Below are 13901 nucleotides of genomic sequence, written 5' to 3'. Positions count from 1 at the left end.
TTCTGTATATCGTAACCCTTTCCATCCCTGCTGAAAGGAAGATTACAGTCAAGGAAACTGAGGTATAAGATGGCTCCGTGGCCAGTTAGGGAGCCAGTGAGCCACCTCAGTTCCAATCTGATATTTGTCTGCTTGATTTCTGCTGGGCAGTCTCTCATCCACCCAGCTCTGGAAAGGCTTGAAGTACCTGCTTCAGCAAATAGATCCATGGTGAACCGAGATCTTGTTTCCCTGCATATATTTTTGTGGGGAGGAGTGTCCCAGAGAACAGGGAAGAGGAAGTTTGATAAGCCAGGGGTCGTTTTTAGGAATATTTTTAGGGAGTTTGAGCATTCCCAACTCTGTCAACTCAATGCCTGAATTTAAGCCAATTCTGCTCTGTCTCTGGGCCTCAGTTTCTCCACCTGTAAAAACAAGGACTTAAGTTTCAGAGTTTTCTTCCAGCTATAATGCTCTGAATCTTTTGTATCTAAGAGGCAGGAGCCCAAGGTTCAGGGTTCCTGTTGTTCCTTCTTTCCTTCCCTCTGCTACAAGGAAGTACTCCATAGGACAGGTCTTTAACTCAGGGGAGAGTCATGTACTTTGACAATTTGGGGCTTGCATACAGATTTAAGCTTTAGGGGGCCTGGTTTCTTTATTTGTAAAATGAGAGGGTTTACCTGAATGGCCAACACAAGGCCCCTTCTAGCTTGAAATAGATGATCTTTAAGATTTCAATTTTATCCATCCTCTATTTTTACAAAGAAGGAAACCGAGGCTCCAAGAGAAGTGATTTGCCCAGAGTTGCCCAGAGCTGGTGAGTGGCAGAGTTTTCAAACCCCAATGCCAGTAAGTGGCCTTGCAACAGAATAAAGAGCTTTTAATGATCATTTAGCCTAACCCCTCTTGTTTGTTTTCTTAACCAGAATTGGGGCATTTGTAGAATGCCTCACATCTCATTAATTTAATTAATTAAAAGACTCTGTTTCAGTGACACACTTTGTCAGAAACTTCATTACCGAAGCTGGATGAAGGGGAGGAGTGGAAGCCAGATTATTAAGCCCCTTGTTTTATGAGACAAGGTAATTAAGGCTGGAAGAAGGAAAAGGACTTAGTTGAGGTCACACAATCCTGAACAGGCACTTTGGCAACCTAATCCTGAATTAAGTTTCCCTGGCAAGAGGTAGACCCGGCACTGGGTGCTGGCTGGGAAGGCAGGCACACATGTGTGATCCAAGTTGTTGGAGGTCCTACCAGCATTGGGCATGCCCACTGGTGCTCCACCCTACCCTCCTGGTCCTAGCTGGTTACTCAGCAATTCAGTGGATGACCCCTTCATCTGAATGAAGATTAAAAACAGACACAGATGCAGGGAGCTGCCTTCCTGAGGCCTCATTCATTTAATAGCTGGGCAAAAAGGGTAGGGTAGTGAAGAGAGCTCATCTTATGTAGAATCTGAAAATCTGAGTTCAAATCCCCCATCCCTGCTGTTTCTTATCTATTTGACCCAGCTTTCTGGGTCTCAGTTTCCCCATCTATAATGTGAGGGGCACAAATTGCCTTCCGGGCTGTAAATTCTCTTCATAGGTTTCCTTGCAGTCACCCTGAGGGTCAGGGTCTAATCCCTGGAGTCCTGCCAGGAGAACGTGGGGCTGAGCAGGCTCTAGTCCTGGGCTGGCTTTCCATGCCAAGTGCCCCCTCCCCACAGGGGGAGGGAGTTGGCACGAGTGCCTCTGCCAATCGGCACAGTCTGGTTAGGAAGCAGTCTGCTTGGACACCTGGTGTGGGCGGTGTTCCCCAAACAGCCAGCCTGCTGGGGAGACAATATTTGAAAAACACAGATTTGAAGTGGGGCTGGTTTGGGGAGTGGGGGAGATGAGCCGGGGAGAAAGCTGTGCTGGGCCACTGGCTGGTATGGCTCTGGGAAAAGAGCAGGTGCTCGATGGCAAGTGGGAGCCCGTCCGTTGGCCCTTGCTCCTTCAGCCCACCTTCTTCCTCCCTGTGCCTAGAGAGTCCGACCTAGCCTGGAAGTTCTCCTTTGCCTCTGATCTGCATTTCTCTTGCTGCAGCTGGAGACGATTCCCCGGTTCTTGGGCTCTGACTTCTTCTGCTCCCCTTTCTCCCCTTCTTCTATTTCACTGGGTATCTTTGTCAGTCTGTCTCTCTCTGTGCCTCCCCCCGCCCCCAGCTACTGCTTGTCTCTCTCCCTTCCTCCCTCCTCTCCATCTCCTCCCCGACTCCCTCCAATAATCAAATCCAGGTTTTTTGAGTTGGGAGGAGATGCTTGGCTGAGGTGGCCGAGAATGGCCCCATCTCTCTTCCTTTTCTTTCCTGGCTGGAAGGGGAACAGCCCCTTTTGTCAAGGGTGGGGGAGGGGGACCCTCCTGATTCCTTTGGTTTGATAAGAATGGTTTGGGCTTCTCTCACAAAGGGCCAGACCCTCCTTTTATTTCGAGGTGGGAAAGATAGGGAGAAGTGGGGGCCTTCTGGAGAGACTCAGACCCTAGATCATTTGCCCCAGACTAGGTTTACTGGGGTGAGGATGGGTAAACAAGTTGGGGAGTACCGGGGATATTCACAAGGAGCTTTTGTCCAGAGGGGACAGATTAAGACAGCCCTATTGGTTGGGGCTTTCCCCAGTAAAACCATTGGGATTATCCTTTTGGTCCCGTGGTGGTGGTGGTCATGGGGGTAGAACCCCATTTGTCTCTCGGGCGGGAGCTGTCCGTCCATCCTGACCCAGATTCTGTCTCCAGGTATCCCGAGGGCCACATTTGCCTCCCTCACCCTCGGATCCACCCCATCATGCCCGCCGCTGTCCTCCTCTTCTGGGCCTCCCTGCTGACTGGGGCCTGGCCTGCTGCCCTCACCAAGGACTACCTCTTTGCCACCCCCAGGGTCCAGCTCTCCTTCAAAGGTAAGAGATGGTTCTCGTCGTCCTTCCTTGTGCACTGGCCACTTTAGGACTAGAATCCCAGGCTTCCCCTTTATGTGTATGGGCCTTGGCGAGGCAGACCCGGAAGCAGGCAGGAAGGAGTGACTTTTCACTTCCCTGCCAGTGGTGTGGAGGCTTGGGATTTCCCATGGCACTGTCCCCACTCTTGGACATGGAGGATTAAGTGGTGACAGGGTCAGTCTGGGCTCCCTGAGAGCCAGGTGGGAGAAGAATGCCTTTCCTGGGTCTTCGGACACAATGGGCTAACGGTTTGGGGGATCAGGATCGTGGTGACCAGGCTTACCTCACTTGATCTTCCTCTCTGTCCATCGGGTCTCTCATTTGTCCTTGCTGGAGGGTGGTGTGGGACAGTGGTCAGGGAGTCCTTCAATGGGCACGAGCAGAGCCCTCCAGTTGCTTCAGTTCATTGTAGGGGATGGGGCAGGCGGAGCTGGGCCTCCGGGAGCTCACGGTCTGGCTTGGGGAGGCTCAGAGAAGCAATGCCGAGAGGTGCTGGTACAGTGGGACGAACCGGACCAGGAACGGGGGGCTGGGTCGCTTTCCCTCCTCTCTGTAGTTTCTCTCTTGGGTTTCTCTGATTCCATGATTGTGCTCATGGCTAGGGGTATGATTAAGATTTAAGGGCCATGGCAGGGAGAGGGCAGAGGTCAAAGGTGAGCTGGCGAGATCGGGGGACCCTCTTAGAGGGGTGGGAGGGGATTGGATTCCCACCCACCAGGTCCTGGAGGGAATCATGGTCCATGAAAACCAGTGGGGTGGGTGTGTGCTCACACAGGCTGGCTTTGTTAAAGACTTTCTAAGAGATGCAGATGTCAGGGCATTTTTTCCCTTACCAGGGACACTTGGATGCACTTGGTATCTATGGACCTGAGAGTCCCAGAGCTGGGAAAGATGTGGTCACTCTAACTGAGGGGCCCAGAGACAGGGGCCTAGCTGGACCAGTGAGCCATGGACCTCAGGGCAAGTCCTTTATTTGCAGGGACGGAGATTCCTGGGGGGCTCGGGCTGAGTCCTCCGTGGTCAGCACCATTTCCAGGCTCCCCTTGAGCTGGTATTGCCAACAGATCAGGGAAGTGAGTTGTCTTTAATCAGCTTTTCTGCCTCGATAACTTTTGTGTGGAGTCTCTTTCCCTCTGGTGGGGCTCAGCAGGGGTAGGTGGGGGGCAGGGTCCAGGAGCCAAGGAAACTGCTGAGCTGTGGGTTTGAGAAATGGGAGGAGGAAGAGTTAATCGCTTAGGACTGTGAAATCCCCTCAACTCCCCCGCCTCCTCAATGGCCAGCCCAGGCCCCAAAAGGTGAGAGATTTATTCTGCTGACACCTCCTCCCGGCCTCCTCGGCCCCACTTTTACACAGCAGCTGATTAATAAATAGGAGAGATGTGGCCGCCCCCTCTCTTCCTCCTGCCTCCTGCCTATATAGCCAGTTTTTAGCCCTGGGCGACCCTTCACTCTCCTCCTTCCTGCCCCTTCACAGCCATGCTTAAGTGTCCTGGGCTGGTGCCTGAACTACGAAATGCTCCTCAGCCAGTGTTGGTGGAGGAAAGAATGGCCTGTGTGTTTCTGGAGGGTCTGGTGGGAAGAGCCCTGTATTTAGAAGCAGAAAACTTGACAAGCCATGCAATTAGGAGCAAGACCTTCATCTTTGTGCCTCAGTTTCCTCATCTGTAAAATGGAGAGTAGGGATGGGGAAAGTGATCATACCAGCCTTGCAAGCTGGTTGTTGGAAATTTGTTCTAGAAATAGCAAAATATTGTAAATGGGAATTTTTATCCACATCTCAGGGACACAGGTCAAGGGTTGAACTCAGAAATCTGGCAGTGCCTTGGAGCCTAAAAGTTCAGGGATACTTCATCTGGAAATAGGGACAGGGCAGGTACTAAGGCAGACCTAAGGGAAAGGAAGTCACTCCCCTGGCTTTAATCAGAAAGATCCGAGGCAGGCCTACTGCCAGACCTGGGTGGGAGGAAAAGATGGGAGGATTCCTTGAACCCATGTCTTTTGCTGCCCTCTAACAGGAAGTTAAGGACAGCGATGCTCCCATATCCAGGAAATCTAAGGCCTTTAGAACTTGGCTACCCATCAAAATAATACCCTGGAACCTTGATCTCCTGAGTTCCTTGCAAAGGAGAATGACATTTTACAAAAGGATTGGGCCTGGGATGAGGTCACGTCAGCCCAAGTGCCCGGCTCTGCTGATTTTTTTATGCAATTAGACAGGCGGGTAATGGTAGACCTCAGGAAAATGAGAGATTTGGACAAGATAATCTCAGAGGCTGCTCTGGTTGGTTCTGTTTGATTTGCTCAGAAATGTGTTGTTTCCTGACAGGAATGGGCATCTCCAGGAACACCCAGACACATCCTTCTGTGGTCAGCGAATGCTGGGGAATTGAGTCTGGGGTGGGAACCGGGGAGCTGATATGGAAGTGAGAGGGATTGGCTCTGAGCTCTGAACCCCTGTCCATCTCTGGCCGGACTCTCCATGGCAGGAGATGATGGAGTAAGGGGCCGACCCAGTCTGGCCCTGATAAGGAGGTAGCAGATCAGTGTTGGGGGGGGTAGATAAAAAACAAAGGCAGGAACCTGGACTGAGATTGAACAGAAGCAACTTTTCCTCCCCATTTGGGGGGGGGGGGGAGGAACCTGGCTAGGGCCTTCTGTGCCAGGGGGAAAAAAAACAGGGAAAAAAGAATGGAGATTTACTCCCACCCTGATGGAGCCTTTAATTTGTGGGAGAAACTAGGAAGATAAAATATAAAGCACTCTTCCCCTCAGTGAGCTAAGAGTCTGGACACCCTCCCCTCCCCCTTACCCTCAAGAAGCAACTTGGTCTGAGGGGAAAGGCAGCGCATAAGAGGAAAGAAAAGAATTATTAGTGAATAGAATACAATGGGTTTCAGTTTCTCCACCTGCAAAATAGAATTGGGTCTTATTAGATGGCTTCTGACAGTCCTTCCTAACTTTGAAATGTAGGGATTCTCTAGAAGTGGGTGAACAAAGAGTTATTGCTATTTAGGCAGCAGGGAGGGAAGTGGAGAGAGAACTGCATTTTGATCAGAATTTAAAAATCTTTGCAAATCATTTCTCCAATCTCAGTTCTTTTAGTGTGCCTTCTTTCCCAGTTTAACTTATTGTTTTTTTTAAAACCTAATATTTATTTATTTCATTAAGTATTCACCAATTGCATATACATAATTTTAACATTTTTTTAAAAATTCAGTTTAATTTAATGAGCATTTGTTACAGTATGTGCAAGTCCCCAAACAATATTGGGATAATATAAAGGTAGATCCAGTAGAGTCTTTCTCTGAAGAAGCTTATTCTCCATTGTGAAGACTATGTGCAAGAATAATTCTGATAGGAGTTGACCATCACTGATGCCTCTGGGATCAAAGGAAAACTTCTCTGTTTGTCATTTAAAGCCCTTTTCAGTATGGCTCCAGATTTATGTCCCGTTACTCTGCTTCCCACACTCCCGAGGTCCGCCGCCACTGGCCCACTGACTGTTCTTTATTCAGTATGTTCTGTCTCTGTCTAGGAGACTTTAGGGAGGCCATCCCTTATGTCTGGAATGTGCTCTCTCCTCATCTCCACCTCTTAGAAATATTTTCTAATTTTCTTCAAATTTCAGCTCCTACTTGGGCCCTTTGCTAATCCCTTTCCCTCAAACAACTGTCTCTTGCCCTGAAAGTAATTGGTGTTGATAATGTGTGTGTGTTTGTATTTGTATTTATTAGCCCTTTAGATACATTTCCTCCATGAAATGCCAGCCTCTGGAGGTCAGGGATGGTCTTGTTTTTTGGTCTGCATCCTCAGGCCTGAGCACTGTGTTTGCTTGTTGTTCAGTAGTCACTTTAATGTGTTCTGAGATTGAGCTGGATGCCAAAGGGAGGAGAGGTCCAGGAAGAGTGAGCGGTTTCCCAAGAGAAGGAGAGATTCCTTTTATGGGTGTGTGTGTGTGTGTGTGTGTGTGTGTGTGTGTGTGTGTGTTTTAGGACTTCATGTAGGAAAGGTGACTCCTGAACTGAGTCTTGATGGGAAGAGTTCTGTAGTCCGAAATGACTAGGGATAGAACCCCCACTAGGAGGTGAGAATATATGATCCAAGGTTCCTTTCAGTTTTCAATACCCTGATTATAACCAATGATAAGAAGATTGCTCTGTCCATGAATTGGAGAATGAATTGGAGAGAGGAAAGACTGGAGTCAGATAGGCTGGGTCAGAGGCTCTCATAGGTGAAAAGAGAGAAGAAATGAGGGCTGAACTAACTCCATGATAGCTATGAGATTAGAGAGGAGAGGGGGCAGATGGACTAGAATAAAAATAATGTCAATAATAGCTGGCTTTAAATAGCACTTCAAAGTTTGTTAAAAATTACTGATATCTTGTGTTTTTCATCACTTTCATTTCCTAAGATACCCTCTTCTCCACTCCTTAAGAATGAGAGAGAGAGAAGGGGCAACTAATTGGTGCAGTGGATAGAGCACCAGCCCTGAAGTCAGGAGGACCCGAGTTCAAATATAACCTCAGGCACGTAACACTTCCTAGCTGTGTGACCCTGGGCAAGTCACTTAATCCCAATTGCCTCAGCATAAAAAAAAAAAAAGAATATGAGAGAGGGAGGGACAGAGGCAGAGACAAAGAGAAACAATTGATAGTTAACCTACTCACCACATCTTTCAAGTATATATATATATATATATATATATATATATATATATATATATATATATATATGATGTTCCAGAAGTTTTAATGCAGTTTTAAGCTATTGAACCTTGCTAGTAATGTGAAGGAGAGTAATGGATAATTAGGCTATTGCAGCTTAAAACTCCATTAAGACTTTTGGGACACCCTGTTTACTGTTCATTGTTTCCATAGTCCCCTACCTCAGCAATGAAGAGGAGGTGGTAAATGAATTTTGGGGGGATCAAGCTTGATCAAAATCGTTTTGCAACCTTCAGTTTCAGTTATATTGTTCCTTTCCTTTTGCATGTTGCCCTTGTTGTATGTGTTGCTTTTACTGGTTCTGCTTATGTCACCTTGTATCAATTCATATAAATCTTCTGTTGCTTCTCTGGGTTATTTATGTTTATCTTTTCTCATACATGTACCAGCATTTGGGTAGCCATTCTCCAGCAGTTTTTCTTTACTTCATTTTCAGTTTTGAAGGTCCATGTAGTTTTATATAACTTATCTGACTTGATTCTCACTTTTACTCATTGTTGTTCGATTCCTGTTTCACTCTTTGAGACCCCATTTGGGGTTTTCTTGGCAAAGATCCTGGAGCACTTTGCCATTTCTTTCTCCAGCTTATTTTTCCAGATGAGGAAACTGAGGCAACAGGATTAAGTGACTTGCCTAGGGTCATACAGCTAGTACGTGGTTGAGGTTGCATTTAAACTCACGCTTTCCTGACTCCAGGAGTGGTGCTCTATTCACTGAATCATCTAACTAGTTAACCCGGATTCTTACTTACTGAAGGAATGATCCTCCTTTTACAGATGAAGAATTTGGGACTGAGAGAAATTTAACTGATTTGTCCAGAATCCCTCATCTAGTAAGTTTTGGGGAACCTGCAAAGGTTGAAAGTCTTGCTGGTGGTTTCCCAGAACTAGTAACTGTCTGGGCAAATCAGGAACTCCAGGACAACTTGTCTGGCACTCTTTATGGGTATTGCCCCTGAAGCCCTTGTCCTTCCCTCCCTCCCTCCCTCCCTCTCTCCCTCCTTCACATGCTCTGATAACTGAGGGGTTGGAGCATTTAAAATTCCTTGTGGTTGAGACACTAAATGGGGATTTTAAAAGCTGCCACCACCCCTGCACTTAACTTAGCTGGGAGCCATCCCAGCCTCAGCTTCAATCTTTGGGACCTGCCCATTAAGCAGCAGGGGAGGTGTGAAGGCCCCACGTCTCCATTGTTCTGCCCTTGTAAATGTTTACCCTCCTCCAGGAAGGTAAACCCCCACACCCCTTGTCCCTGCTGTGAACTCACAATTGTGTTGTGGCAGGGAGGAGGTCTCCTGAGGTCTGTTGATGGGGTTGGGGTAGAATCTAGGGAACTGCTTGTCACATGGGGAAACTGAGGCACTTGAGGATACAGGAAGTCATCTCCCACTTTCCCTTAGGAGAATCATAACAGGGCTGGGAATGAAACCTGCTCTAGTGATGGGCTCTTCAAAACAATAAGTACTTAATACGTATTTGTTGAGTTAAAGTGGACCCTGTAGACAGTCTATTTATGAAGTGCCTACTATTGCCAGGCACTGTACTGAGCACTTGGGTATACAAAGGGATACTGGTTAGTAGATAGCAGGCCTTGAGGAGCTCACAATGTAATGGGAGAGACAGCTAGAAAACAAATATGCACAGGAGGCTGGATTCCCCGCCAGGAAACTCTGAAGCCGAAAAAAATATCCCATACCCAGCCAAAAAGGGTGCTGGATTGGGACCAGATTCAAATCCTGGCATCTCATTGGGTCTCAGTTTCTTCATCTGTAAAGTGGATATGATACTTCTTGTACCCCCTCCTTCCAAAATGTTGATGAAAGCATTTTTTCTTTTTGCACGGTTGTTGATCAGTCATTTCTTAGTCTTGTTTGACTCTTCATGACCCCATATTGAGATTTTCTTGGTAAAGATACTTGGAATGGTTTGCGATGTCTTTCCCCAGCTCATTTGACAGAGGAAAAAATGGAGACTAACAGTATTCTGTGACTTTCCCAGGCTCACACCCCTAGTAAGTGTCCCCAGTCTAGGACTGGCAAATCTGTGTATTCTGTTGGCTAACTGCCCCTTTTGCATACCCCCGTTGTTAAAGAGATAAAAACTCTTATTATTTAGTTTGGAGAGAATTTTTCTGCCACCACAATTCTGGAAGTGGAGAGGCTGCCCACCCTGACACTGGAAAAGGACCCTGAAGGATTATGATGAATAAGGGGCACCTCTGAACCTGCTCAGCTTCTGCTGACTGGCCGGGGGCAGATCCATATGGGGAGAGATGGGAGCAGTAAGGGAGAGCCAATTGAGAGGGGAAAGGCTGCATCCCTCCAGCAGGCCCCATCTGTCAGGACCCCTGTGGTGCCCGGAGGGAGGCTGAATCTCGAGTCTCCCCATGGCTGGGTGGTTCCTGGACATAAGAGTTGAGTTTTGCCTGCGGGCTCTCAGTTTGGAGGGGAAGAGATGTTTCCGAGAGTTGATTCCTGGCTCTGCTGCCTTCCTTCCCATCAAATTTCCCAAGGAAAGGGCAGGGAGGGGCGCCGGGGGGGGGGGGGGGGGGGGGCTGTGTGCTTGGGCCTAAGCCTCCACCAGGCCAGCCTCCTCTCCAGCCCTAAACAAGAAGGCAACTATTTTTATTTGATTCCAAGATAAAAATACCACGTTCTTTCAGCCCCTGCTCCTGCTGGATTTAGGGACAGTCTCTTTTCTCTCTCCCACCCCATCCCTAATAGCTGACATTTATAAAGCCTAAATTGCCCAAGCTATTTACATACATGATTTCTTTTATTTTGTGAAGTAGGTGAAAATATTCCTATCCCCATTTTACAGGTAATTATAATTGAGGCTGAAAAAGTTTAAGGGACTTGTCTAGGTCTACAAAAGTAATAAAGGGACAGGATTATGGGGATAGGAGCTGGAAGGGCAGGTTAGAAGTAGAAGACCTGAAAGCCCATGATTCTGAACTCTGCCCCGGCCATGAGCCCCCAGTCTGGGGGGAGGTGACCTGGAGGAAAGGCAGCAGCTATAGCCTCCGGCTTGGGGGCCCTGGTTTAGCTAGCTCTTGTGGGGGAAGGAGAGGTCTTCAGTGGAACAGTGTTTTATGTTAAGGATTGAGTTAATGGCTCTTCACTGCCATTAGGCTAATGGTTTAGAAATGAGTTAAGTGGGGAGTTTGGCCACCCTCGGGAGCCCCTCTAGAGGCACAATGAGTGGTTTTAACCAATAGTATTGGGTCGACAGCCTCTTCCTTCAGGGATAGGGGAGCAGGAGAAGCTTGTTCTCCTCCCCGTGAACCTCAGTTCCTGACTCAGTGGTATTCCAAGAAGTGGTTCAGGGGATGGGGAAGGTGTTTCCCCACTTACTTCTTCCCTCCCTGGGTTGTTATGTGGGCTTCCCTTTGCAAAGCCAAAGAGCTTTAGGAGGGGAACCATTAGTTTTCATGCTGGCAGTGAGGTGGATCTCGAAGATATCAGAGAATTTGGACTTTGGAGACCTCAGTTCAAATCCTGACCCATCAGACTAGAGGGATCTAGCCTTCCTTCCCTGGCACCGTTTTCCTCACTTGGGCTTCCCCATTGCTTGGAGGAGAGGGTAATCTAAGTACGGATCCCATATCTCTCTCTATAGCCTTGGGTGAGAACCAGCTTCCCTTGCCTTCAACAGAATGTAGCCTGGATTTGCCTTGGGAGGATGGGAAATGGTAATCACAGTACTTATATTTGAAGCTGGAAGGGACCTTAGAGACCCCCTTCTCATTTATAGATAAGGAAATTGAGATCCATAGAGATCAAATGATTTGCCCACAGTCACTCCGGTTAATGATAGAGATGGGATTTGAACCCAGGACCATCTGAGGCTGACCTCTCCCTCCGAGGGATTCAGTTTCCTCATCAAATGAAAGACGCTCTGTCCCCTCCCTTGGTCTGGGAGGCAAGCCTGGGGACTAAGTTATAATGAGAAGTATGGGGAAGTCCTCTCCAAGGAGGGGATGGGGCTCCTCCCTCAGCTCAGAGCAGGTCCTGCGGATCTCCCAAGAATCAGGGGCAGAGCCAAGGGGAGGACTCAGGAGAACCTCACCGTGGTTCCGAGACTGGAAGGTTCTGGTGAGGGTTAACCTTGGGACCTCAGCGGATCTGGCTTTGCCGGGGAACGGGGAGGCTGCTCCCCCTTGGCCCCCCTCCCCCCATCCAGCGGGTTTTCATTGGCATCCAGAGTCACTAGTGCATACTCACTAAGTAAATCATGTTTCTTGGCCCTCCCAGGCTCTTAGTAATCATAAAGAATTTAAAGGAAAACCGCTGAGATGAGATTTTTATATTGGCTTCCTTCATCGAGCCTCGATGCTTAGAGAGCCCCTAAAGCCTCCACCTGTGCTTCTCTACCAGCAGGGCTGCCCTCTTCCCCCCCTCAGAATTCAGCTCCCTGGGAGCCTGAGGGACCCTGTTTTATGTTTGAAGCCTGAGTCTCTGACTTGGGGTCACCAGCCCTCTCAGCCCAAGGCAGTTAAGGAAGACAGAACAACAAAAGACCTTGTCTCTGGGGTCACTATCTGGATTCAATTCTAGACTCTATTATTCCTTACTGCCTAGGTGATCTTGGTCAAGTCATTAGCTTTGTGTGTCATTTTTTCTTGTGTCATACAAAGGAAGTAGCTCTTTTGGTCTCTAAAGTTCTTTTCTGCTCTAAATCCTATATTTTTGTAATTCTGGTGTCTGAAGGGAGGGAGGGTGGACAGGCTTGGCCATATCGTATCTCTTTAGAAATGGGCTTGGCTCCCCTAAGCCTCTTTGCGGGGCAGTGCCCCCTAAGATTCAGCTCTTCTTCCTGTTCCCCCATTTCCCTCCATTTTCCTAGATCACCAGTGTTTCTGAAAACTTTCTAATCCTCCTCCCCTGCAGCATGGGCTCCTGGAGGAAGGTCATCTCCTGCCCAGCCTCTGGGCTCATAAGTCATGTCCTTTTCCACCAAAGCTCGGCTTCCTGTAGGTCAGATAGGAGCCCTCAGTGGAGCAAAAGCAAGAGTTTGCCTCGTCTTCCTTCCAGAAATGTTGAAGTGGGGCTGAGATCCAGTTGCTTTGTCCCCTTTTTCTGGGCTTGAGGAGGTGTGCATTTGGAAATCCAAGGCTTCCCACCCCAAGCCCTGGAGAGAGAATGGAATCCAATCTCCCTTCCCTCCCCCTACTCCCCCCTCTTTGTTCCTGCCTACAAAGCCTTCAGGAGTGGAGGGGGGGGGCAGCATCCTGGCCTCTTGGCCTGGAGCCTCTAAGAAGATGAGAGAGCCTTGCTACATATTTCTTAGAAATAGGAAGAAACCTTTTCCAGGAGGCTCTGAACTCTGATGCCAGAAGGCTCCAATTTAGGCCCAGCGGCACAGCCCACATGGTCCAATGAGTCTTTCCCTGGCCTTGTGCCCCCTTTCCTCCTCCCCCTCCCCAGGACTCCAGTCCACGTAGGAGGGGAAGCTGTGGCCTCTGGCCTCTGGCCGGCCAGAACAGAGAGACCAGGCCTTACAGAGCAAAGGGAGGAGCCGGGCGAGGCCTCTCCATTCTCCAGAGGGGCAAGTGAAGGACAGAGATCCCCCAGCTAAAATGGCAGCCAGGCGTCCAGCCTTGCCAGAAAGCCCATCTCCAGCCAAAGTCCCAGGGCTCTTCCTTTCTGCCCCCCTCTTTCCCGTGTGCTCTGAACCCAAATGAAACTTGGCTCTGCCGTCCACAAGCTGTGCAATCCTGGGAGGTGCAGAGCCCACGTCCACATCCTGATCTGTGCCTTCTATGTGGGCACGTGGGTACTCTCTAAAGTATAAACTCCTTGAAGACAGGGACTGTTTCATTCCCAGCTCCTGGCACAGAATCGGTCACACGGTAGGAGCTTAGACCAGTCACTGCTTTCCTGCAATTCCCCTTCCTGATCCATTAAATAAGCATGATTGTCCTCTCTACCTCACTTGTTTCAACAAAGGGGAGGGACCTGTCCTATGATTTCACTGACTTAGGGCGACTCCCGAGTGAGGAAATTCCCTCCTCCCTTGCAGGTCAGCACATTGTTTTGGAGAGTTACCTAGAGTGCTGAGAGATTAACTGATTTGTTGGGGTCCCCATGCAGCCTGTTTGTCTAGCTCAGACTTGAACCCAAGTATTCCTGGTTTGTTTGTTTTTTAACCCATCTTTGCTTTGTAAATGGCCCTAGAATTGGCCCGGCAAACTCAGAAATGACCAGGAGGCCCTTGATAAATCCAGAGAAAGGCTTCCATTTA

At 48.6% G+C, this 13901-nt stretch overlaps 1 protein-coding gene across 2 annotated transcripts in view; it reads left to right on the top strand.

The window, feature by feature from the left end:
* Window positions 1-13901, top strand: part of SEMA3F (semaphorin 3F) — a 64135-nt gene that overhangs the window by 4377 nt on the left and 45857 nt on the right. For both annotated transcript variants that reach the window (XM_012543519.3, XM_003762256.4), the window contains exon 2: window positions 2736-2896. In XM_012543519.3, coding sequence (XP_012398973.2) covers window positions 2785-2896 — 112 coding nt within the window. In that variant the 5' untranslated portion in view covers window positions 2736-2784. The remainder of the gene's footprint in view (window positions 1-2735; window positions 2897-13901) is intronic.

This window comes from Sarcophilus harrisii, chromosome 1, assembly GCF_902635505.1.
Source record: "Sarcophilus harrisii chromosome 1, mSarHar1.11, whole genome shotgun sequence".
NCBI lineage: Eukaryota > Metazoa > Chordata > Mammalia > Dasyuromorphia > Dasyuridae > Sarcophilus > Sarcophilus harrisii.
Note: the sequence above shows the minus strand (reverse complement) of the source record. Positions and strands in the feature narration are given on the sequence as shown.